The sequence below is a fragment of the Lissotriton helveticus genome, chromosome 6, assembly GCF_964261635.1.
Source record: "Lissotriton helveticus chromosome 6, aLisHel1.1, whole genome shotgun sequence".
Classification (NCBI taxonomy): Eukaryota; Metazoa; Chordata; class Amphibia; order Caudata; family Salamandridae; genus Lissotriton; species Lissotriton helveticus.
The window spans coordinates 158,079,611-158,105,500 of NC_136067.1; the positions used below are offsets into that span (position 1 = coordinate 158,079,611).

At 45.9% G+C, this 25,890-nt stretch overlaps 1 protein-coding gene across 5 annotated transcripts in view; it reads left to right on the plus strand.

Moving 5' to 3' along the window:
• LOC144762368 (epoxide hydrolase 1-like) overlaps positions 1 to 25,890 on the plus strand; it is a 294,492-nt gene that overhangs the window by 191,091 nt on the left and 77,511 nt on the right. For 2 of the 5 annotated variants that reach the window (XM_078647530.1, XM_078647531.1), the window contains exons 3-4: positions 7,799 to 7,986; positions 11,991 to 12,171. In XM_078647530.1, coding sequence (XP_078503656.1) covers positions 7,804 to 7,986; positions 11,991 to 12,171 — 364 coding nt within the window. In that variant the 5' untranslated portion in view covers positions 7,799 to 7,803. Of the gene's footprint in view, positions 1 to 7,719; positions 7,987 to 11,990; positions 12,172 to 25,890 lie in introns of all 5 variants that reach the window. The other 3 variants (XM_078647533.1, XM_078647532.1, XM_078647534.1) reach the window with 3 other exon arrangements.

The following is a 25,890-nucleotide window of genomic DNA, read 5'->3' on the forward strand; positions in this document are numbered from 1 at the left end:
GAGTAGTGAGTAGAGTAGTGAGTAGAAAGTAGAGTAGTGAGTAGAGTAGTGAGTAGAGTAGTGAGTAGAGTAGAGTAGTGAGTAGAGTAGTGAGTAGAGTAGAGTAGTGAGTAGAGTAGTGAGTAGAGTAGTGAGTAGAGTAGTGAGTAGAGTAGTGAGAAGAGTAGTGAGTAGTGAGTAGTGAGTAGTGAGTAGTGAGTAGAGTAGTGAGTAGAAAGTAGAGTAGTGAGTAGTGAGTCGAGTAGTGAGTGGAGAGTAGTGAGTAGAGTAGTGAGGAGAGTGCAGAGTAGAGAGTGCAGAGTAGAGAGTGCAGAGTAGAGAGTGCAGAGTAGAGAGTGCAGAGTAGAGAGTGCAGAGTAGAGAGTGCAGAGTAGAGAGTGCAGAGTAGAGAGTGCAGAGTAGAGAGTGCAGAGTAGAGAGTGCAGAGTAGAGAGTGCAGAGTAGAGAGTGCAGAGTAGAGAGTGCAGAGTAGAGAGTGCAGAGTAGAGAGTGCAGAGTAGTGAGTGCAGAGTAGTGAGTGCAGAGTAGTGAGTGCAGAGTAGTGAGTGCAGAGTAGTGAGTGCAGAGTAGTGAGTGCAGAGTAGTGAGTGCAGAGTAGTGAGTGCAGAGTAGTGAGTGCAGAGTAGTGAGTGCAGAGTAGTGAGTGCAGAGTAGTGAGTGCAGAGTAGTGAGTGCAGAGTAGTGAGTGCAGAGTAGTGAGTGCAGAGTAGTGAGTGCAGTAGTGAGTGCAGTAGTGAGTAGAGTAGAGAGTGCAGAAGTGAGTAGAGAGTGCAGAGTAGAGAGTGCAGAGTAGAGAGTGCAGAGTAGAGAGTGCAGAGTAGAGAGTGCAGAGTAGAGAGTGCAGAGTAGAGAGTGCAGAGTAGAGAGTGCAGAGTAGAGAGTGCAGAGTAGAGAGTGCAGAGTAGAGAGTAGTGAGTAGAGTCGTGAGTAGGACATCACAGACAGCAGCTGTGCAAGCTTCTTAAACTCACAAGGAGACCACAGGCAGCTGAGGTGCAATCTTCTCCCACTCACAAGAACAACATCACAGGCAGCAGCAGTGCAAGCTTCTCACAAGAACGACATCACAGGCAGTAACGGTGCAATATTCTCACACTCACAAGGAGATCACTGGCAGTACACACCACATGAACACACTCCATAACACATAGCAACAATACATTGGCATTTACAATGCCATTAGCTCAAACTCAAATAAATCCGAGCCCGATTGCATTTCTAATGCTTGTCTCTCTTATTGTAGTTCAGCAAATTGCCCAAACCTCATTTCAAAGATCACCAGCTCTCCTTTTAGATACCCCTGCAAGCTAACACTAGTTAATCTTCTCTAGCTCATCTGTTAAACCCACTAATCATCTGCATGAACTTGCATATTCCCCTTTCCCCCAGTCACGATTATTCCTGGCTCCTATTACTTTAATCTAGTACGACGAGACTGGAGTGAATGCATGGAATAGTTTGCTTAAGAGCACAACACTAATCCCAGTAATCAGCAATCACCTGAAGCACCCGATTAACCACTAACCTTGGGTTCCGGAGCGGCGTGCTGACTGGCGTTGAAGCGCATCAACACCACGTCAGGAGTGGAAAGTGCTGTATAAATGGAAAACACAGTACAATGCAATTTTATAAAAAGGGTGTGCAGCGTGTCTGGTAACTTTGACTATCGTCCCAGAGGAGCCCTCAACCTGCAGATGCCACTGTGTTAACCTGAGACAACAGACCGTGCAGGATGCTTTAGGCTTTACAGAACAGCTAGACTTAATACAACTGGCCACCTACCAGGGGTTAGCTATGTCTGAGGGGGGCGGCAGCAGTTGGCAGAACAAAGGGCCACCTTCATTCCCCCTCTTTTGAGTTGTTAATGTCAAATGGGCCTGGCAGGATCATCCCCCTTCACCCGCAGATTTTGATCCGACAGAGGGGCGGGAAATTGTTAAGGGAGGAACAGTGGGATAATCATCTTGGATTTAGAGTTTCTTGGGGGGGGTGTTAAAGTAAAACAACAAGAAAGTGCTGCAGAAACAGGCAAGAGTAATGCACAAAAATAGTTAGGATTTGGTGCTGGGAATTTTCCAGCCAGTGAGTAGTGCACAGAATAAGATTGGCACTTCACCCCTCCTCAGAACATTCATGAACTTGGCAAGACAACATCTGGAGAAAGATGCCCCTGCTGGATTAAAAGGATACAGGATTCCCGTCTCCTGCTGACATTCAAGCATTAGAACTTCTCTCCAAGGGTAAAGTGGGAGACTGCCTCTGTGCTTTCTTCAGGGACACAAAAAGTAGGACTTGTGACTCCAACAAGTACCAGCTAACCACTGCGGAGTGCACCCTGCAGTATCCCGGGCTGGAAGGAAACCTGGTGCTTGGAGCCTGCCCTGGAGATCTTGGTCTGAAGTAGCGGCTAAAAAGGATCTTGAGCTGAAGGAGTGGCCAAAAAGAACTTTTCTAGCAGTTGGAGAAAGGTTTTTTTTTCCATCACAAGAGAGGTCGAACCCTAAGCAGAGAAGAAAATCCGGTAAAGGTATCCAGTCTGTTAGAGCCCTGCCCAGCTACAGCTTCAAGCCTTGCCTTGCTGGTGGATTTTGAGAACCCAAAAAAGTGATGAAGTAAAAGTTTGAACCGGCTGCGGCCGCAATCCTACGCCAGCAGCTAAGCAACCTTTGCTGCTATGACATCCAGTTTTGTCTCAATTAAAGCTTTTGACACCAAAGCCACCAGCTTTAGTGAGCGCAAGTACCTACCAGACTTCAGAGGACCCTTACTGACTACTTCAGCCTTGGACCACGCCCCTGGCTGGAGGACTTTGACCTCCAAAAAATAGAAATGGGGCTGATTTAGTCCACGGTGGTCTTTCCTCTGCCCGTCAGAGTTGCAAAGGAAGTTGCATCCTCCACCGTGACAGACAGAACACCACCGTATTTTAAGTTCCCACCAGCCCGGCAGTGATCTGTGTGTGTTCATGAAAATTGCAATTCTGTGTGTGTTCATGGCAGCTGAAAAATTGGGGTGCGGCCACTGTCTTTTTAAAGCAGCTGCACCCCAAACTTTTATGTTTTCCAGAAACAAGCTCCCAAAGCAGGAGTTTGTTCTGAAGAATAAAATGATAATGGTCGCCATACCGTGAGAGTTTTCTCCAATGGTGTGTGGACCATTATATATATTTTTTTATTGTTGACTGACATAAAATAGTACCCAAGACAGTCCATGCTAAATGGGGAGGGTGGTCTCATGCCCCTACTCCCGTGGCCCCCGGCCCAGTGGAGTAAGTTTTGCAACAGCAAAGCCTGAGCTGCCACTGCCATTGGAACATTGATGCTCTGCCCACCTCATCATAAAGCGGATGGACAGAAGGTGTGGCAAACGGGCACTCCGTAAACCTCTGTGACGCAGAACCCTGTCACCAAACTTTAAATTCAGGGCCAAGGTTAATACTTTGACCATTGACTGCTTGCTTTATCTGACCTCTGCTCGATTGCGGTCAGCCAGAATTCACGTCTAGATCCGAGTCGGCCACAAACCAATATTTGTCATTGAAGTTTACATTTTCTAGATGCTTTTTGCCTTAAAACTCTAAGAATGCAAATCTCTGGTCCTTCTTATCCAGTTTAACAGTTGTTGTGTCTTTTTTTCCTACTACATTTTTAGGTCTCGCTGGTAAACTGCATCCGAAGGATGCGTGTCCAGCTGGAGACGTATAGTTGCCTGTCTCGGGGGAAGGAAGGACAAGAGGGTGCCACGCGCTTCTCTTGTCCTGGATTTCACTGCGTGCACGCGCACCCACACTCACGCATGCGCACATCACAGCCACACGCATACACAGCCACACGCATACACAGGCATACACAGGCACACACCCCCCCCCGCCCCCGCACCTACACACACACTAGCGCACCTACACGCACACACAGAGACCCCCCCACACACACACCAGCGCACCTACACTCACGCACCCACACATACAAAGACCCCCCGCCGCCATCGCACACATACACACACACACACAAGCGCACCCTCCTCCCCCCTAGAACTAAGCCACACTTACCGCCATTCGGGACTTCTGTAGCCGGGGCTCTCCCTCGGGCATGGGAGCCCCGCTTTCAGGCACTCCGTGGGCGCGTGCGCGGGACTTCCGAAGACGGAAGTCCCGCCCACCCAAAGGAACTCAAAGGCTCAAACGCGCATGCGCAGTGACGAGACATGTATTACCGACTGACCTACAGAAGAACGAATAATGAAACATCTAGGATGTCCGGGCTTTCCTGGTCTTCTACATATCGGTTTCCTAACGAACGGAGATGTGTAGCGAATTCCCCAGTGCGCCAGCAGGAACCGAGGCAGCATGGGTGAGTGCATAAGCGTGAGGGTGGATTGCATTGGAATGGATAGATCATATTTGTTGTGAGTACTTGCGTGGTGTTGGGAAGCGAATGGTGAAGGTGGGTGGGCCGTTCGTTCTTCGCGTGTGTTATTTTTGCATTGCAATTTAATTTTGACCAGAGTCTAACATTTTCAGAGGACGTTGGATTCATTTTACACACACGAGTGTCTACAGGAAGGAGCAGGAAAGCATTTTAATTCTGGGACAGAAACGCCGAGTTGCAATGTTACCAGCTGCCGTCTATGTCGTAGTCGACCCAGCCAGCCCCCGTGTTTCTAGACTCAGCACTCCCGTCACCAAGGCTCCCCCTCCCTCCTCTCCTAGGGGGCTCGTTCCACGGTTACCTTCCTTCGAGCACAGGACCCTGGCGCCGAGCTCAGCTCCGGTGCGTCCATGCTCCTGAGCCCCGCACCTCGGGCCTGCGCGCCCGTCGGGTGTCAGTGGCTGCATGTTAACCACGCAGAGGAAGCGGTCAACGCCCCCTCCGGAGCGCGCGCGCGCCCACCCACACAGCGGTGAGGCCCCGCAGCCACTCCATGTGACATAGCTATGCGATGAGTCACCGGCTGTTTACAGCCTTCTGCAGCTCACATTCCCACAGACTCGGCGGGCACGCCCTCCCCGTGCACTGCCCAGGAACCCCAGACTGCGCCTCTGGAGGGAAGGGAGATGGGTGGGGAGGGGGACGAAAGTGCCAGAGGCAGGCAGGCTGGCGAAACTTTGGGAATTCGGATTACAGAAACGGTTCAAATACAAGGTTTATTTTAAATTACATAGCCCACAATGTGCCCAGATGCAAAGCGCCAAAGGTATTCAAGGACTGCCTGTCGTGTGCCCCTATTATCTGTTTTTACGCTCGCGCTAACGCAGCCCCCAATTTCTAGTTCCCTGATTTTGCACCTCATCACACATATAGGTGATCAATGCAACCCTTTGTGAATATACTTTTACACGATGACAGTCTGTAATGGGTGGTAAAGCCAAACGTCCACTATTACAAGTGGACAAAAACGTCGTACTCCTGCCAATCACAAGACATTTCCCAAACGCTCCAGCATCATCTCCAATTAAATTATCTATATTCCATTGTTTATTTCCCTCTGTTTTTCTCTCAAAATTGGACAGACGTTCCCTGCACTAGACATCTACCTCCCTTATAATCATTTTACACAAGTGTCCTTATGTACCGTAACTGTTGCTCCTGTAAAGCGCGTCAATACCTTCGGGACGATTTTTGCATAAATCTGCAAAAATAAAAAAAGAATCTTCAAAGCATCTCGCAAAACAACCCTTTTTAGGTCGAGCTGGAGTTAGCATGCGAAGGATGCGTCCAGTCTCGACATCTTTAGTGATCAGTCTGGGGGGAATGAGGGACAAGAGGGTGTTACGAGCTTTTCTCCAGGATTTGGGTGCGCGAACGCGCACGTCGGCTCCGTCCACGCGTGCGCACACAGCCAGCCACCACACAGACTGAAACACACGCGCGCTGGTTACTTTCACTTTCCATCCCCCCACCAGTCATCGGCTCTTTTTACACACGCACGCATGCATGCATGCATACATACATACACACGCGCACACACAGGCACAAACACACACACACAGACACAGACAAACTCGCGCACACACACACACACGCGCGCGCACACACATCCCCCCCCCTCACACCCCACTCACCGAGTTCTTTTCGTGTGTCCCTCTCTCCCTCGGCAGGCAGCGGGTCATCCTCAGCAGCAGGCGGGGCTCTCCACGAGCACGGGAGCCCCGCTAGCTGACACGCAAATCTTCCGGCTGACGGGCACAGGAGCGCTTCAGCACAGGAGCGCGGGGTAGGCTCCCGTCTGCTTCCTGTCTTTTTGCGGCCCCGCCCCTGTCCCAACACAGGTTGCCTGGCTTCCTGTTCAAGCCGGGCAAACCGTTGTAAGTTATTTCTAATACAACAGCATTTGTTTTGATAGCGTGTTTCTTGCTCCATTTGAAAACGCAAAAGATAAACGTAAAGCGCCCCACACGTATTTCTGACTGTGTTTGTGAATTTAATTAAATAATAAATCTAATTAAATAATAAATCTACACTAGCATATTGGCGTAAATCTGTGAGTTTGTGTGCTTGTGGAGTGGGGCAATCTTAGTCTTTGTAGTACACAACCCACACTTGAAAGCGTGATACTGCTGTCAACAGCTGCTCACAAAATACACGTTAAAAAAAAACTTTAAAAACACTTGTAAAACATGATTTGATATTTAGATTTACGCTAATTGTAGTCTGCTATACACATGAGAAGAAATACTGCTGAACAGACCTGCTCAAGTAACTTTTTTAGAGCACGATATAGTGGAGAGTTTATAGTTTGCACAACATTTTGGAGTTGCAGCAGTTATGGCTTAAGGAGGGCTTGAGTTCAAGTCAACAAACAACTGAATATAATGATTTCCACTACTTAATGCAATAGGTAGATTTTGCAAAGTTTGCACAATATGTTTGTGATGTTTACAATTACCTCGTTTGGAAATCGCATGTACATATCAAATTTATTTCTATCTATCATTAAAATTTGATACTTTTGTACAAGCCATATTTTATATGTTCCTTTTTATACAAACAAAACTTAACTACTGCATAAATAAAGACATTGCCATTTACAATACTAAAAGCTCAAACTTTCCTAATGCGAGACCTATTGCATTGCAAATGCTTGTTTGGTCTATTTTTCTAAATTAGTTTGGGACTTTTTCAATGTTTTCTTTACATTAAAGTTGTACTGTTTGAAATTAACAATTTTTCTGGGGAATTGCTTGCTGCTCATGCTGTAGCTGCCAGTGTGTGACCAGTTTCACTGAGACTTGTGTTCAGACCTAATTATGGCGTCTTTATTAAATTGGTAAGAGACCCCTTCTTCCCAGATTAATAGTCCAACTTGTGACGTTAGCGTAGTGCTGAAGGTGACATGGTATAGAACATGGCCAATGTGATGGTTGAGTTTAAGACAATCTGCTAATATGTGCCAGTGATGACCCGCGTTTGTCATTTAACTCCAGCATATTTAACTCTTGAAACATTTTGCTGAATTGTTCAAGCAAATTCGGTCTCCATGTTTTCACAATTTCGCAGCACAGTTAGGTAATTCAAAAATGTTATTTCTGCAAAATTCTAATCCTATCTGTAGAAACTAATGTTTGTGATGTCCAAGTGCATTGCATTAGTTTAAAAAAGTTCCTCAATCACTTTGGGGGCCGCGTGATTTGCACAGATCGTTCCATTATGAGGACAATGAATGGGTGCGTGGAATGCATGCAACACCGCTGGGCTTTTTCTGAAATGAATGAATTGATAGATGCATGCATTGGTGTTAGTCCAACATTTGCTTGAATAGATCAACCTTTACTTACCTAGATCTTGTCCATTAATTGCAGCCATCATGTTGCTTGAAATTGCCTTGGCCCTGGTGTTGGGGGCCCTCATCTACCATTATATTTTCAAAAAGAAGGAGGAAACGATGGAAATGGAGGACGGATGGTGGGGAGCAGGGGAGGAACCGGAAACGGAAGAAGATAAATCCGTGCGCCCTTTTAAAATCGAAGCATCGGAAGAGATGTTAAAAGTAAGTTGTGGCAGAAAGAAAGATTAAAAGCAAATTCTATGTCTGACGACTTTAAAAAACATCAAGTAGACTATAAAAAGCTTGACACCTTTATTTTTTGTGTGATTTTTTTCTTAATAAATATTTTATTAAATTTTACTTTACACGACTACAGGCCATATGTATGATAAATAACACGTGTCACCTTCATTTTGAACTTTGTTCCACTTATACTAGGCACATCAGATTTTCATAACTATAGCTCTCTTAACAGTTCTGCGAACTTGGCGTAATAATATTTATTGTAAACGAAGATAATCATTCCCTCTGACTTTAACCATCGATAGACATAGAAACGACACAATAAAATAGCAACAGACGTCATCAAGGTCAGTTTTTATCAACTCCCTACCTGACCATGAAGCTCGGATACTACATAGCATCTCGGACAACGATGGGTCTACACAAAGGGTGCTCTTCGTTTGCTTCTTAACAGCGAATGTTCCTCTTTCAGGTCTAATTTCAATAACCAAACAAGGTCCTCCTCAAGAGTTGGCCATTATTGGATGCAATAATTATCAATATTTACAAGGCGCTATAATTATCGCCAATCATGAGTTTTTGGGGTATAACATGCACATATTAGTGCTTACGTACCAAAAGCTGCATGTTCTGTATTAACCAGGCATTTACTCTTTGATAAATATCAGCTTGTTTGACCTGCCGATATTGATCACAAACTCATCATTTCGATATTTGCAGTAACAGGAGTTTTCACAGATAAAGGAGTTGGTGTGTTGTATTTTTTACACTTTCTTTAGGCACTTTGTTACTGTGGTACAGCTCTAACGTTCACCTCAGCTAGGTTTTCCAGATGAAGTGTTAAGGATATCTTCGCTACAATAGATGAGTTCAACCTCTGTACATTCGCAGGAGTTCTGGAATAATGCAAACTCGCATACATATGAAGTAGATTACTTTCAACCCTCAAGCCAGCTACGTTCGGACAATTTTAACACCCCCTTTTATTGAGTGTGCGGGTCAAATGGTAAACTCAGTGAACACTTTTAAGCGGGGCTAGCCCAGTTGTAGCATCGGTCAATTTTGTTTTCTGTTTAGGTAATAAAATCCCTGGTTTAAAAGCAGTCTCGACTGGTGCTGGGGCAAATTAGCTGGGGAGGGGGGACAAAACAAATCAACAACAAAAAACATACCTGAATGCCCATCGCATCTCTGCTCGTTTGGCTCCACTGCAGGCACAAGATCCCAGACTTCCCTGCGGCCAATCCTAACGCTGCTCTCATTCATGACAGCAGTGTCAGGATTGGCCTGAGCAGCCTGGATTTGCACACCCAGAGACACTGGGAGCATGTGCCTTGCTGTCTTCAACCCAGCAACGGAACTAAGGTTGGAGACTGCTTCAGTGCGCATGTCGGTTTGGCCGTCCTCAGACTGCTATTACACCCACATGTGCACTGACAACAGTGCACCTACCACCTCCCCCTAATGCCTGTCCGCTCCATGACCCCACCCCCTAGGACGAACCACCGCTGTTTAAAAGACAGCATCCTCTTGACAGTCTCTATTTTAGCTTGCCTCTTAACCCCTCAGCTCAGCTCGTCATCAGCCACGGACGGTGCTCGTGTGCTGATGACGAGCTGAGCTCGTCATGGCCATTAGAATGCTCGCACGCTGGGATAATTCCCCTGCTATGCTGAGCGTTTTGGGGAAACGGGTGTGGCCATGACGAGCTCAGCTCGTCATGAGCACAAGAGCACTGTAGCTCATGACGAGCTGAACTCGTCATGAGCACCGGGGCGCGCCCCCCAGCACAGCAGGAAATTTATCCCAGCAGCCAAGGGGTTAAAAAGAATAACCTCAAATTCGACAGATGAAAATGATCAAGATTCTGGCACTATTCAAAAGCAAGACATTTCTTAGTTATAAAACAAAAATCTAGAAGTCTTTGCTCTGAATTCTATGTTCCCCCTCATCCTTTTAAAAAGAGCTGTAGTTTTCTGAAAATACCCTTTGCCTGCACAATGCCTGTCCTTTTACAGTCCTTTCAAGTAATGTACATTTGCAGTCAGAATTTCCCAAGCTACTGCTCCATTTCTGAGGTTAAATAATTATTACTGGGCTCTTGGAGCTTTTCTGATTTGGCGATGGCTGTCATCGCACCATCTTGCAAAGTGGTTCAAACACATCTTTCAAGTGGTCCCGTTAAGCCAGTAAGCTTTTTGTATCAGAAAACCAAACCTAAGTAAGCTGACTTAATTTAGTATGCAAGAAACCTGATTCATGGCATTGCTGAGTGCTCTTTCGTTGAGCTAGGGTTGCACGTTTCAAGTCACATGTCACGGTTGCCTTAGTTTAGGGCCCCATTTGTCATGACACCCCCCTCCCCCAATGCTTTCTGAAATTGCCTATTGAATTACTCAAAAGTGTATGGCTCCTCTGTAACGACAGGGAACTCCTTCCATTGAGCAAAACTGATGAATCGTCTCCGTATGCTACTATGCCTTAAATCTGGACCGTTCAGTCCACTCCTAGTTCTGACATTATACACTGAATGATGATTTTAGTGACCTTTATCTAGGAGTCTAGGGACAGTTTTTGTTATCTAGGTCTGTAGGGAGGAAAATCTAGCTGTTGCCTGGTATATAAAGATGCCTTATGTATCTGGTGTGATCAAAAATACAGCTGCAAGTAGGAAGATAAAAAATCGATTTACTTTACTAAGAAAAGCTATAATGCTAAACTACAATCTACTTAGTTACAATCTGGGGATTGGAATTTCAAGGGGAATTCATTTGAAGGATTATCTCTTGTTAAATCACTCAAACGCCTCGCTTAGAAATACAAACCAAATGAAAATGGTTTGTGAGCCGCGCAAACCTAGAAAAAAGGACAGCTAAAATTACATTTTGGTAAGATAAAGATGTTTAAGATATCTTTTTTCAGAATTATAAATTATATTTCATGAAATGATGGGCATCTGACATCAAATATCAGAACCTTTGCATTAGTTTCATTGACTGGCTTTACCACTCGAAGAGGAACACATTTTACCATCACCTGTTGCAGAAGAACAGTTTAAAGAATGCATCAAAAATGGTAAAGAGAACAGGACATTTGCTCTAGGTACTCCATTACTAAAATCCTCACTCAGCCCAAGGAGTATGTGACCTGGTCCCTTCAGGTGTTAAAAAGGAGGAGTTGACCTTCCAGCTGTAATGAAGAAATCCCTGTTGGAACAGGAGAACCGCGCGTGCCAATTTATCCCTGTTGCACCCCGAGGTGAACTCCCTTTTCTGTTGTTCAGTCTCCTGTAAAGTATTTCCTAACAGTTGTGACACCCTCTTAAGGCGTGAGCGTGTAGATGACAGACCACACAACCGGTGTGATATCCTTCAACATCTGGCCAGACGGGATGGACATCTATCGAAGTGAGCAGGCATTGGGACTGAGAAGACTAGAAAAATCACCTCTTCAAAAAACCTCCAAAACATGTTCCCACCCTCAGAAGAATGCATTGAGAGCAGGAAAACGTCCTTGGGTTCACACGCATCGCCAATTAATTCCCCCCACCCTAAATGCATACTGAGAACTACTCCAGAAATGTTGAAATAAATATACTGTGAGAGAGTTTGACTTCCCAAAACATGTTCACATCTTCAGAGGGTGTGGGCTAAGGGATTTCTCCTTAATTAAAATATTTTCCATGTGGAGAAAATAACGAGAAAAAAATAAATGTACACCTGCACTTTTTCCCCTAAATCTGTTTACCACCGGCTTGTAATGTGCAGAAGTATGACTAAAAAAGAAGAATTCAAATGCCTGGAGTTTCCCTAATTTCTATATATTTCCAGAGAAAATTTGTCATTAATTATTTTATTTTAAAATACAGTTTGTAGGTCTACTCCCTTGTTATCGGAACCTGTTTCTGAATGATGGAAGATGCTGAGCCATAACATTTCACCTTTCCACTTCTTCTTTGAATCCCTTTTTTCTATTTTACTTAGGATCTCCATGCACGAATTGACCTGACCAGATGGACCGCGCCGCTGGAGGACATCCAATTCCACTACGGGTTTAACTTGACTTACCTCCAAAAAGTGGCTTCATATTGGCGAAATCAGTACAGCTGGCAAAAACAAGTGGAAATTCTCAACAAGTACCCACATTTTAAAACAAAAATAGAAGGTATGACTCACACACTAACACATCCTTAAAAGAGAATAGCCAACATTTTGTTTAGAGGCTACAGTAGTTGGATGAAACACTTGGTGCACACTAAATATGGAAAATCCCTTCTGTTCAAAAATAATTGGTCATGAAAACAGTGACTGAAGTCTGTGTCTTACTCTTGCCAGACACTAGCACGGAGTTCTTCACCGAGAACTCTGACGTTCACACATCTGTGAGAGTCATTCTGGTGGGTTTTAGTGACCAGCAAAAAGTAGGTGGGTCCATAGATCTGTGAAGGGCCGAAAAGGCTGTGTGGGTGCTTTAGAAAAGTAGTAAATATTAAAAATGAAATAGCCAGAAAATAGCGTTCTGACCAGTCAGTACTATTTGTGTAAGGCACTAGATTTTGTGAGGAGTCTCATAAGGGTAGATGGACCGAGTAACAGCCAAATGTTATTTATAACACTGACCCATTAAGACAAGAGTTTCAGACTCTGTCCTTCCAAAGTTACTGTATTGTAATCTCTCTCTCTCTCTCTCTCTTTCTGTCATGCACGCACCTGTTGTCTCGGAAGTGACCTGGAGTCACGAAGCTTTACACCCTGCCTCCCCCCCCCGTCACCCCCCGGGAGTCAGGAAGAAACGCTAACACCCGACAAGTAACCAGGGGGAAAACAGGGGAACAAAACAAGGGTAGGAAGGGGAGAAAAAATGGCACTCCACAATCTTCTTCCACTCAGAGGATGTTCTATCTTCTGTTAAAAGGCACTGCAATAAGACACAAGAATAATGAGTGAAAACAATCCCCTCCCTTGATGTTCCCAATGTAAGGAGTGTAATGTACTGTATCTTTACCTTGTGGAATGTGGAGGGAAATGATAAGGAAATAAAGTAGAAACTTCTGGAAGACTTTATGTATATGGTCTATCCAATGTAGCCGAAAATCTAAATTCAAAGTAACACAATAAGTGAAGCGTAATGAACACTTTGACTAAGATTTCTCTTCTATGTATGAAACTCACCACTTCTATGACTTGAGAACTCCGTAAAATATATCTTTGAACGTTCACACGGAACGGTATAGCAATCTCAACAGAAAACACCACTCTGACCTAAGTGGCAGTAACACTGGTGAACACACCTGGACTGCTGAAAACGAAATAGCAAGTACAACCGCTATAAATCCTCAGCGGTTTAAATGATATATAACGAAAACTAGAATATAACAATCTCCTAGAAGCAAGCCGCTACTAGGGACTTACGATATCATAAACGGGCTCGAAAACGCGGGAAGACACGAACTTCAACCACCACGAACCGCTAGCTCCTCGGACACCGACGCCGTGAGCCGGAACGAGAGGGGTAACCATCTGGCTAAACGCGAAGCATTTCCTGATTGTGCGGGGCGGGTTTAAGACTTGAAACACTATACTTATGCGCGTAAACTGCGCATGCTCCAAAAGCCCATGTGAGTACTTTTTCCAACCATTGCCAATCACGTCTTTTCTGTAGTTGTACAAACAGAGAACGTTCATAGAGCACTCAAACTAAAGCTAGGTTTTATTGAGTGTTATTCTCCTAGTACACGACAGGCATGACACTTTCTCTGACATATATATATATATATATATATATATATATATATATATATATATATGTGTGTTTTTGATCTTGAGATGGCAGTTCCAGTATATATATATTGTTGGAAAACGAGGCAGCATCTGTGAGGCCTGCATAAATAACATGACTACATTTGGCCTTCACTGGGAACCAAACACCCAATTGTATCGCCTGACTCTCAGAGGGTAGCGTTGCAGAGCAGTCTGAGTCTTACTCAAGGGAGGTGGTGTGGGCTAGTAATCACCATTTGCAGGTTCGCAGAAATAACACTCAATAATTGATTGTCCAGTCTGTACTTTGCTTTATAAAAGTAAGAGTACATTTATTAAACACACACACTACTCAATACTATGCACCAATTTACAAATATACATAAGCTGTTGGAATTGCTTTGTGACATTGCATGATATCTCCACCCCTCCCATTGGGGGGTGGGGTCTAGTACCACCACTCCAATGTTTGCACATCATCTTGCCCCCAATGCAGCTAGTTGAACATAACCTGTAGCGAGGGCCCTGCGCACTGGCACCATCCCAGTGGAGAACCCTCCCCTCCCCCCCCCCATTATCTCAGCAAGCATTTAAAATAGTTAACCCTGCCTTGGTGGCACACAACCCTGACTGAGCATTTCAACTGACCAGGAAGTATACACCTCTACATCTTAAGGGCTAGCAGTCTGGGTTCTTCACCTAAGCGCAGCAGCAAGACTACATGTTTAAGCATCACTTTATCATGACAGTACTTATCACATTTATAGATCATTAGAATGCATTGCAGTTACAGCCCCTAAAGGCATCACAGATAAAACCACAGGATTACACATATACAGCTAGACACCCTAGCAGGAATGTCTAGCAACATAACCCCACTTTGCTTATGACATCACCTTACATAGGTATTTCACATTATGTATGTGACCTTCAGCCCCTCTAAAAGAAATAACGCTAGTAAAAGCAGACATCCCCAACTCAGTCCTTCACTCCATGATGCACTTCTCAATACACCCTCGGCTGTAGAACAAAAGTTCCAGCCCAGAAGGTGTTTAATGCTGGCTGAGCCCTTGAGGGGTTATTCTTTTCAAGTCCCCATGTGACTTAGGGAGGGACGCCTCTTCATGCTGGGGGTGGGGAGGGAGGACTGCGCTTCTCCAGCAGCTGTACCCATCACCTTTTTTTACCATTGAGGGTGACCCCCCCCCCCTCCTCTGGGGGCCACCAGGCACCAACAACGATCATTTCCCATTGCCTTGCAAGGCATTATGGGGCGCTTCAGGCCCCTTCTTATGAATATTTGAGTAGCGGCTCCCCCGCTGTGTAGGGGAGAGCTGCGCTGCCATTTGTCCTGGCGCTTCGTGCTGCATCCAGTTCCTTGTTGGGGGGCCTGGTCCAACCCGGACCCCCAGGTAGGTTTTCTCAGCTCGGGCAGCCCACCCCCAGCCGCGTCTCCCTTAACGGAGGCCCGGTCCCACCCCGGCTTCCCGCCGTGCAGTAGCGTTGGAGGGCAGCCCGGGGAGCCCACCCCTGGCTGCCCACCCCGGCTCCCCTCCCGGCCAGCACCCTTGCATGCTGCTGCGGGAGCCGGCACATCTATTCTGGTCTGCCAGCTTCGTGGGCAGACACGAGGCACCCGGCGGGTCGTCGAGCACTCCCCGCCTTCCTCCCGTCACGGGGAGTGCGGTGGCACTGCCCCAGTCTCTGCCAACTCTTCAGGGCACGGAGATGGGGTCCCGGGCCCCTAGGGCATATTTTAACGGGATTGCGCACCCCGACTCTGGCGGGGCCCAGAGTTGTGGTCCCGGACCCCTTCCCCGCACACCTTCACTGGAAGCTCAACGGCGCTCCCCGACTTGATCTTCGGTGGGGCCAGGGTGGGCTCCTGGCACCCCACATGGCACCTTCACGGGGAGCGCGATGGTGCTCCTCATCTTACCTCTTCGTCGGGGGGGGGGTGCAACTTAGCTCCCCCACCATGGTGTGCTTCTGGCCCCCCTGCAGGGCACTATCACGGGGAGCGCGACGGCGCTCCCCGGCTTCCCTTCTCCTGGGGGCGGGCAACCCTTAGGACCAGACCCACCCGGGGGCATCTCTGAGACCGGCGGCGGAGCCCCACATGCTTAGTCGTCGGTCTTCTTAGGGGTCAAAAGTCACCTACCTTTCGGGGGCCATATCTCAGCCCCTGGGGGTCCGTTCTTCTCCAGTTTCACGTCTTCCTTCTCCTGGTGGCGCCCCCATCCACTGGGAGCACTCTCCTTCGCCCTCCTTGTCTCCAAGAGGGTCACTCTGCAGGTAGCAGTCTTCACTGGCTCCCTGCGCCAGCCTTTCACCTGGCTCTCCTCCTGGGCCTCTCTTCTCCCTGCGCAGAGGCCCCTGCTTCTGCGGACCGGCCCAGGACTCTTCTCCTGTTGCTGTTTAGGGCCCTGGGGGCAGTCAGGGGTTTCTTCCTTCCAACAGCCCATTACCAAGTTCCAGCACCTTCTGCCTCAGCAGACCACACCCCAGAGAGCGCTTCTCTTCCTGTGTAAGCACTTTTTAAAAGTTGAGTAGGGGGCTGGCAGTAAGTCTCTGCTTGTCTTATCAAACAGCGACACATCACTTCCCTGCCCCTGCTCCCTCATACTTGTCCAGCCTCTGGGTTTGTTCAAAAAGGCATCGTCCAGGGTCTCTTGCCACATGATCTCTGAAAAAGCCCCTTCCCCCGTGCTGCCTTCCCTCCTTGGTATACATATATCTGAGGGGTACACCCAACTCACCCTCCGGTATTTGGGTAAAGGACACAATCCTACATAAAAGAGCAATGATACGGAGGAATAGATATGCAATTTTTATTAAAGTGTAGGGAACAATCAATTACCTTCACTAGTAGTTCAACAGTCCTACAAATCTAAATTGCCTAAGTTGATCTGGGGCACACATACATAATGAGACTGATCTTCAACTGAAGATAATAAACAATTATACATAAAGACAAATAATACATACATCAAAAAAACATATAAATGAACACAACATAATGTTACCAATACCCTAAAGTCTATTTCGTGTCTGCCTACTCATTTAAGGCAGTCCACTGAAGGTAGCCCAAAGGTATGTGCACAGAGGCAACACGACTCTATTTCAGCTCTCTAGTGTCACACAATGTACTTTGTAAAAAACTCTTTTTAATTTACAAGAAGGACTCCTCCATAGAAGTATTGACGACGCGGACGCGTTTCAGCCTCTGTAAATTTATCGGCCTCCTCAGGACGAGGGCAAAGGAACAATACTAAAGCAAGCCATACAAATAAATATACATTAATATTATCATTCAAAAACATATCTCGTCTCTTATTTGAATAACGCATGCCATAGAGACACCCAATATCCATGCACCCTAGTGCAAACAACTGGAAAGGTGAAGGGGGCGTGACATAGTGCACAGCACGTGTCCTCTAGGTGTTTTCCTCACAAAAGTGGAAATTCCATATAGTGGCGCACCAAGACCAACCACCAGCTGCAGATTATTAAACAAACAAGTGCAGTATTAAAAAATGTGTGGTGCACTGGAAAACTACTCCAAAACAATCACAAAAAGAAATCCTTCCCACTCACATCCTCTGGTTCTGTCACGGTCTTCTAACTAAAAGACCTCTAGCTGCGCCTCAATGGCGCCTGATGTGCGCTAAGCTCGAAATGGACTCCCCTACAAAAATAAGATACATCAATTTAATTCAAAGTATATCAAAAAGTTCTCTCCATATAAACGGGGCCAATCTACCCTCGCACGCCAACACAACCTCAACATCATCTCCTACGCCGACGACACCCATCTGTTCCTCTCCCTCACCAGAGACCCCAACACCGCCAGAACCAGCCTCCACGAAGGGATGAAAGACGTCGCCGAGTGGATGAAGAAAAATCGCCTGAAACTGAACTCAGACAAGACGGAAGTCCTCATCCTTGGACCATCACCCTCCGCCTGGGACGACTCCTGGTGGCCCCCAGCCCTGGGCACCGCCCCCAAGCCGACAGACCACGCACGCAACCTGGGCTTCATCCTGGACTCCTCCCTCTCGATGACCAGACAAGTCAACGCTGTCTCCTCTTCATGCTTTCACACCCTCCGCATGCTCCGCAAGATCTTCCGATGGATCCCAATCGAAACCAGGAAGACGGTCACCCAGGCCCTCGTCACCAGCCGGCTGGACTACGGAAACACCCTCTACGCCGGAACCACAGTCAAGCTACAGAAAAGACTACAACGCATCCAGAACGCCTCCGCCCAACTCATCCTGGACATCCCTCGACGCAGCCACATCTCCGGCCACCTGAGGAACCTGCACTGGCTCCCCGTCAACAAGAGGATCACGTTCAGGCTCCTCACCCACGCACACAAGTCTCTCCACAACCTGGGCCCCAAGTACCTCAACGACCGCCTAACCTTCCACACGCCCGCCCGCCAGCTACGGTCCGCCAGCCTCTCCCTCGCCGCCGTTCCACGCATCCGAAGAGCCACCGCCGGAGGCAGATCCTTCTCCTACCTGGCGGCCAAGACATGGAACTCCCTCCCCATCCACCTTCGGCTGACCAGGACCACCTCGCCTTCAGGAGACAACTCAAGACCTGGCTGTTCGAGCAGGATCGACCCCCTTCCCTCAAGCGCCTTGAGACCCTTCCGGGTGAGTAGCGCGCTATACAAGTGTTATGATTGATTGACCCTACTTGTGAGGTTCATATAATACTCACTTATATGAACCTCACAAGTAGGGTAGATTGGCCCCGTTTATACTTCACTCTCGTGATTGTCAGTCTTTCCCAATGGAAGTGTATTTCAAAGGTAACAACCGCCTCCCTGTAGAACAAATAACACTTACTAAACCCTCTAAACCATGCTAAAAAAACGTCCCACACGCACAAATGCTCTTGTACGTAATGTGTTTGTGGAAGATATACTTACCGGTCAGTTGTCAAAAGTCTGAGTCAATCAAATATACTGGTCCCTTTTTCCAATATTCCGCGTGTGCAAACCGTGTCTCCTCTCGTCTCCGTTTTAAAAATAACTTGAACGCCTCATAACGTGCGCTTGCACGTGGCGTCCCAAACACAGACATAAACGACGGACTCTATCATAAGCGAGTTAAAAGATCAAGAAAGGACTCTATGTGGTTTTTTAACCGTCATCTGTGTTCAGACGGCTCCCAATAAGGGTACACTGCACACGAGTACCACTCTGCATTGGAACCAGGTACCTCTGTTCAGATGTCCATCAATAATGGCCCTGAACTCTATCATGCGTGAATTACAAGGAATGGCTTTGTACAATATATCTAGCATTGTTTGTGTTCTGATGACTCCCAATATAATTACATAGAGCCCAGACACTACAAGGAATCCGAATCAAAACACGCGCCTTAATTCCATTGTCCATCAAAAGTGACGCTGGACTAGTGCTGCCTATAAGGGACAAACAAATTCCCATGCATACCAAAATAGAGCTGCCCCTCAGCGTCTAGATGTCCCTTCTATGATTAGCAAAAAAAAAGCGCATCCTCTCTAATCCATAGGAATAAACTAGTGTATGTGGGAACCAATGTAGATCTATAATGTCTGTATACAAGGATAGTGGACGTGTGCAAGGGGTAATTTATGGGTGTATCGCATGCTATTACACAAATAGAGACTTACATTCTAAAAGAAAAGCAATCAATATATACAAATATACATTATAGTACAATACAACGTGGTTTGTTCTCAAGAAATGGTTAGGCACAAAGTCACAAAATGCATAAGTATGTAAAAAGGTCCACTCAATAGAATTGCACAAATATATACATACATAGTGTTCAGCAGGGGACCTCATTCCTGCAGTACAATTGAACAAGGGGAACAGCAACACATATATATACATGAATACATACATAATTCAGCTCAATAAAGTCAAATGAAGATGTACATGATTCTACTCATTCACAAAAAACTCCCAAATATTACAAAATACACATATTATCTGTGTCTGGAATCAGATTAAGGCCCAAATTTCCTCCCGGTCATTGAGACCTTCTGTCACTGTATGGTACCTTTCTATCATCCGTGCTTCAAGGCGGTTTAAGCTCATTTGGAGCATCGTTTTATTGACAGCCTTCACAACCAGCAATACTGACCAGCAGAAATCATTTTCACTGTGCCCATATTCCTCCTAATGCTCAACTAATGGGGCTCCCTGTGTTTTACACCTTAGCCGCGATTTGTGTTGCAATATTCTCATTTTGATTGCTTGGGTAGTCTGACTAATATATGCTTTTCCGCAAGGGCATATTACCGAATATACCATATTTTTGGTTTTACAATTGGAGAAACCCAATTGAGTGTGTTTTCAGTTATTAATCATCACTGACTTTGAGTCGCAAGTTTGTGGGTATACAGAACAGTTGTTGCATCTGTAATGGCCTGCTAGTGCTGGTAAACCTAATAGGCTTCTCAAGTCTTTGGTAACTGGTGGACAACGGGCGGCTTTTACAAGATGTTGTCTAAGATTTTTGCCCCTTCTGAAAGCAAACATCGTTTTCGCAATATTCGGATGTTCTATCAGCCACCAGTTATGAGCAATGATCTGTTTCACCTTGTTTGCTTTCGGATTAAAGGTGAGAACACAGGTTAACTGTGCAGAATCTTCTTTTGTTTTTGGTGTGAGGAGATGTTCGCGTTGGGTATACCATGCCCTCTTAAGTGCCCCTCTCACCAACTTCCTTGAGTATCCTCTCTTGCACAATTTGTTTTGCAATTACGGCACACTCTTAAAAACTGGCCGTATGGTAAATTATCTTTGAGGTTTCTAGGATGTCCTGATGTATATTCTAATAAGGTGTTCCGGTCCGTTGGCTTGGTATATAAACTAACCTCAAGTTTGTCTTCGTTTGCCATTATGCACACATCTAAAAAGTTGATTTTAACATTACTAGACCCATTCAATAATGTGCACTTTGAAGGGAATTATTTCTTGAAAAATATATCTCACCTCGAAAAAGTCCATTACAAGGTTTGCTGTGTCGGGCGCAAAACAGCCCATGGCCACGCCCTTAACCTGTAAAAACAGGGTTTCCTTAAAGGCAAATAAGTTGTTTTTTAAACATATTCTGGCCAATGCTAATAAAAAAATCGGAGGGTACCTGATGGGGTCTTGGTCTTTTCTCGAATACATTCATCATCACCACTGATGCCTCGTCCTGTGGGATGTTGGTGTAGAAAGAGACCAACAATTGTTGATCCCTATCAAACATAAAATTTAAAATTTTTGAAATCAGATCCATAGTATCCCTAATGTATGCCCTTGTTTGGGCTACAAAAGGTTTTAGAAAAAAGTCAATGTACTTAGCAAGGGGTTCCAAGAATGACCCACAGGCCGAAATGATCGGTCTTCCTGGGGGTTGAAAAGCGTTTTAATGTACTTTGGGAAGTATTTCTATATTGTGTGTTTTCCCTCCTTGGTGCAGCCTGGTGCTGGCACCCAGTGATAGCTGCTGATGGATGATCCTGTAGCTTCACCCATCTTCTCTTCATGGAGAAGAGGCCTTAGCGTGTGGAAGAAAGGTTATCAATCCATCCTGCTGAGGGCAGCCCTCAGCCAGGGTCTGGTTATGGCTGGCTCAGAGAAATATGACAGTTCTGGATGACCCAAAAGCAGTACAAATATGACTTTGGACTCTGCAGAATACTCTGTCTCACATCCGTTACAGGGGATTTAAGTGCGTGTCTGGAATCTGTAGGCCTCATGAAAGTTTCTCTAGCCCATGGGCTCATCACCCCCCATAGGGGAATAATGAAGTGAAAAACATTAAAGCCCACTGACTTTCCCTGGCATGTTCCTTCCCAGTGTATAAAGCCTATTCCATGTCACCTCCCAATTCTGCATAAGTCCTGCCACACCATTCACTCTGTAGCTGCTCCTGGAGTGCGCAATCTAGGAATCTCCTCTACGCAGCCCCTACACGTGTGCACATGCATGTACACCTGTGTCTGCATGTAACCAGCCTGGTTTCCCTTACTCCAGCTGCGCAGTGGCCTGGTCAAGCCAGCGGGACACCAGTAAAATCCCCATGCAGTCTCCTTCATCCTGAGTTCCCTGTGGGTGAGTCCCTACTTATGAGGCTCCCCCACAGTAAAAGCTCAACAATTAGGTGCTCAAAAAGCGAAAAATCCGTACGGCCCATAGTGTCACGTAGTGGTACAATTTACAGATGCTTGGCAAAGACGAACATCTCTTTTTGCGGAACAACTATCCTATGATCCCCCACCTTCTACCACCTTCCCAAGGTACATAAAAACATGGACTGTCCGCCAGGTCGCCCCATTATCTCGTCTATCGGCAGTCTAACAGAATATATGTCCCGTTTTGTGGATAACATCTTGTTCCCCTTGGTGGTGAAGCTGGACTCATATATCCAGGACACCAAGGACTTCTTGATTAAGATCCAAGACCTAATATGGGAGCCACAATATCTGCTGATGGTGCTGGATATCACCAGCTTGTACACTTGTATAGAGCACGGACATGGTCTGGAAGCAGTCCAATATTTCCTGGACCAGCACCAGATGAGATTTGCGAAGCACAATGTAATGATTCTTGAGTTTGTTGAATTTTGTCTAACCCACAATATTTTCTTATTCGAAGACCAGCTGTACATACAAAGGTCAGGTACGGCGATGGGCACCTGCTTCGCTCCCAGCTATGCAAACTTATTCGTAGGCTGGTGGGAGGAGCAGGTGCCCAGGAGCTGTGTGGTGGGACAAGATAGGGGGGAGACAGTGTGTTGGCACCATTACATCGACGATTTATTTATCGTCTGGCACGGTGGGATGGACACAGCAGAGGAATACATCAGGTTACTCAACAACAATAACCTTAACCTGCATTTCTTGGGTTCAATTAGTCCGGTGGCAGCGGAGTACTTGGACCTGAGGGTGTTTGTTGAAGGAAACCACCTTCACACTGCACTCTACAGAAAGGAGACTGCTGGCAATTCAACACTCTTTGGCAGCAGCAGCCACCCTCCCCAACTTGTGAGGAGCATTCCTTACGGGGAACTTTTAAGGCTCCGAAGGAATTGCTCGAGGGACTCAGATTTCGAGGCGGCTGCCTCTGAATGTTTAGCGCGCTTTGCAATTAGGGGCTATGGCGAGGAACTGTTACAGAACACACTGAGGAAGGTGAGAAAAATTCAGAGAGGGACCCTACTCGCTGCCAAAACCCAAGGTGGTGGCCGTGAGAAGAATGCAGCTACCAACAAGAGAAAATTTAGGTTGATCACCCCCTACTCATCAGGTGCTAACGATCTTAGAGCCATGCTGAAAAAGAACTGGCATATCTTGCAAACAGACAGTATATTAAAGGAAGATCTACCGGCATATCCATTGTTGACCTTCAGTAAAGCGAGGTCTTTAGGAGACATGTTAGTCACTAGTCATTTGGAGAAACCCATACCTAAAGTGAAGACTCTCAAAGAGATGAAAGGGTTCTTTCCCTGTGGGCGCTGCAAGGCCTGTGCCGGCAGCAAAAGAGTTCTGTCCTACACAATACCAGACACAGGGAGAACAATGGCCATCAAAAAGTTCACAATTTGCAGTTTATTGCTTGCTCTGCCCTTGCGGCCTTCGCTACATCGGCAGCACAATCAAGGAACTCAAATTGAGGATACTAGAACATCTGCGGGCCATCGAATAGGCGTATCCTGCCTACCCGGTGGGCCGGCATTTTGCCGAGGTACACGGTAGGGATCGAGACAAACTCCAATTTTTTGGGTTGGATATTGTCCCACCCAATGTCAGAGGAGGTGATCGCCTGAGAAGAGGATTGGAGTCGAGGTACATTCTAGATCTCTCCACTGAACATCCCAAAGGGCGTAATAGTGGAGAAGAGATGGCGTTCCATCTAGGAAAGTGATGTTACATCTCCTATTTATGTGCACCATCTCCGCAGGGATCACCCATACATATAGTGATGGTTTAGAGTTAACTTGGCATTTATGGGACTAACGAATCTTACAGCTTCTCCTGAGAAACATATATGAAATGGTATGTTTTGATATATACAGATAATATTTTTGTATATACGGATATCTCTTTGGTCTTTTCTTTGGTCTGATTTGCATTTATTTAACTACTTATTTGGTTGTCATCATGTTGGCCATGCCATGCCATGCGGATACTGTTATCCGAATTGGATCTCATGAATGACATCCTTAAACTGAATAGATTATATTTATTGATTGAACCAATTGATTACATGTATCATCAATGTATTTTGCAACTGCCCTTGCGATTTGATCAGCTTAAATGTTAAATCTTGATGAATCAGGATATATATTTTTCTCGGTATGTTTTAACTGTACTATAATCATGATGGGACAATGTTGACATAGGACATTAGCCGATCCACGGCTCTATTTTCTGTCGATAATTTCAGACATTTGTAATGAATAGACCCTCCAACCACGGCATCAGGGAACATGTGCCTTCGCCGATCGCTACACTCAGGGAGACCTGGACTGCAGACTCGGGCGAAAACATAACAGACCGGGAATGGAAACTTATTCTAGGCCATCATAGACTGGTGTCCAGGAATGTTAAGTTTCAGTTCATACAGGCCATGGTTCTCCACAGAGCTTATCTTACACCCCAGAGGTTACATCGGATGTTCCCTGCCACCGCACACTGCTGCCCGAGATGTTACCAAGACGAAGCACATATTCTCCACATGCTATGGTCATGCCCGAAGTTATACACTTACTGGGGGACGATCAAACATACGCTACACTCCATAACAACACTCCAGATCCCTGAGGGAGCGTCACCGTGCCTACTGGGGAACAGGAAACGGCCCAAAACATGCAAGGCACAGCTGAGACTTATGGATCTGGCACTAGTGCTGGCGATCAGGGTGCTCACCATGCGATGGAAGTCACCCAGGGCCCCACAAATAGAAATATGGCTCAGCGACTTACTGAAATGGGGCAAAGCAGAATCCGCGGCACTGCGAGAAGAGGAGAGCAAGGGCCTGCGCAAATATCCCATAGCTCAGGAATGGGACTTAATGCTGATGGACCTGGAAGAGACAGACCTGGACAGTCCGGGAGACCCGGTGGAATGACCTCACATAGGTAACGGGAGGGGGCCGAGAACCACGAGCACCATTGCGACTCACAGGGGCTAGACCAGACCTAGGGCTTTTACCAACTTACAAATAGACAGAGCCACCTTGTGCCGGGATGGGGGGTGCACAAGTGAGAACGACCAGGAGACAGAGGGTGGGTGGGCGGGTGGGGAGGGAGGGACAGTTGGGGTGTGATACTTATGTAAGGCACGATTCTGGACTTTACAGAGTATATATGGGACGTATCCGGGGATTGCTCTGACAAGCAACTTATAACTGAAATGTACTGCTCCCACAAGTTAATGGTTATGAAAACGGAAAAGACTGATGTAAGCTATGATAAGAAAATGTACAGAACTGTATGATATCCTGTAACAGTCACGAATAAAGAGTTAAAAAAAAAAAAAATAGACCCTCCAACCATGAACATGTAGTCCCAAATTGGGCACAGTGAGTCTTTTACATATGTAATCAGGCATTAAAAACACATTTAAACATGGCGCTCATGATGTTATTCGAGGGGTGAGTCCTATGTCTGTGTCCATGATTTAGTGAAACTTTATTAACATGCTGACTGTCTGGTGTAAGTGACACACTGACGAAGGCAGTACGCCGAAACGTGTTTGTGCATATATATATAGCTCAAACTTTTTTTCTCTTTGCAGAAAAGACACAGCACTCAAGGAGGGATGTAGAAACCACACAAAGGTTTATTCAGGGAAACTGCACAAACACGTTTCGGCGTAATATATATATATATATATATATATATATATATATATATATATATATATATATATATATATATATATATATATATATATATATATATATATATATATATATATATATATATATATATATATAAGCTCGTTGGGATGACCACAAAGCGCGACTTCGTTCCTTGGGGCTCATTCGGAGCTTTGAACTGGCAAACATTAAGGAAGCAACCATCTATTGATATTATTACGGACTACACCTCCCATCGACCAC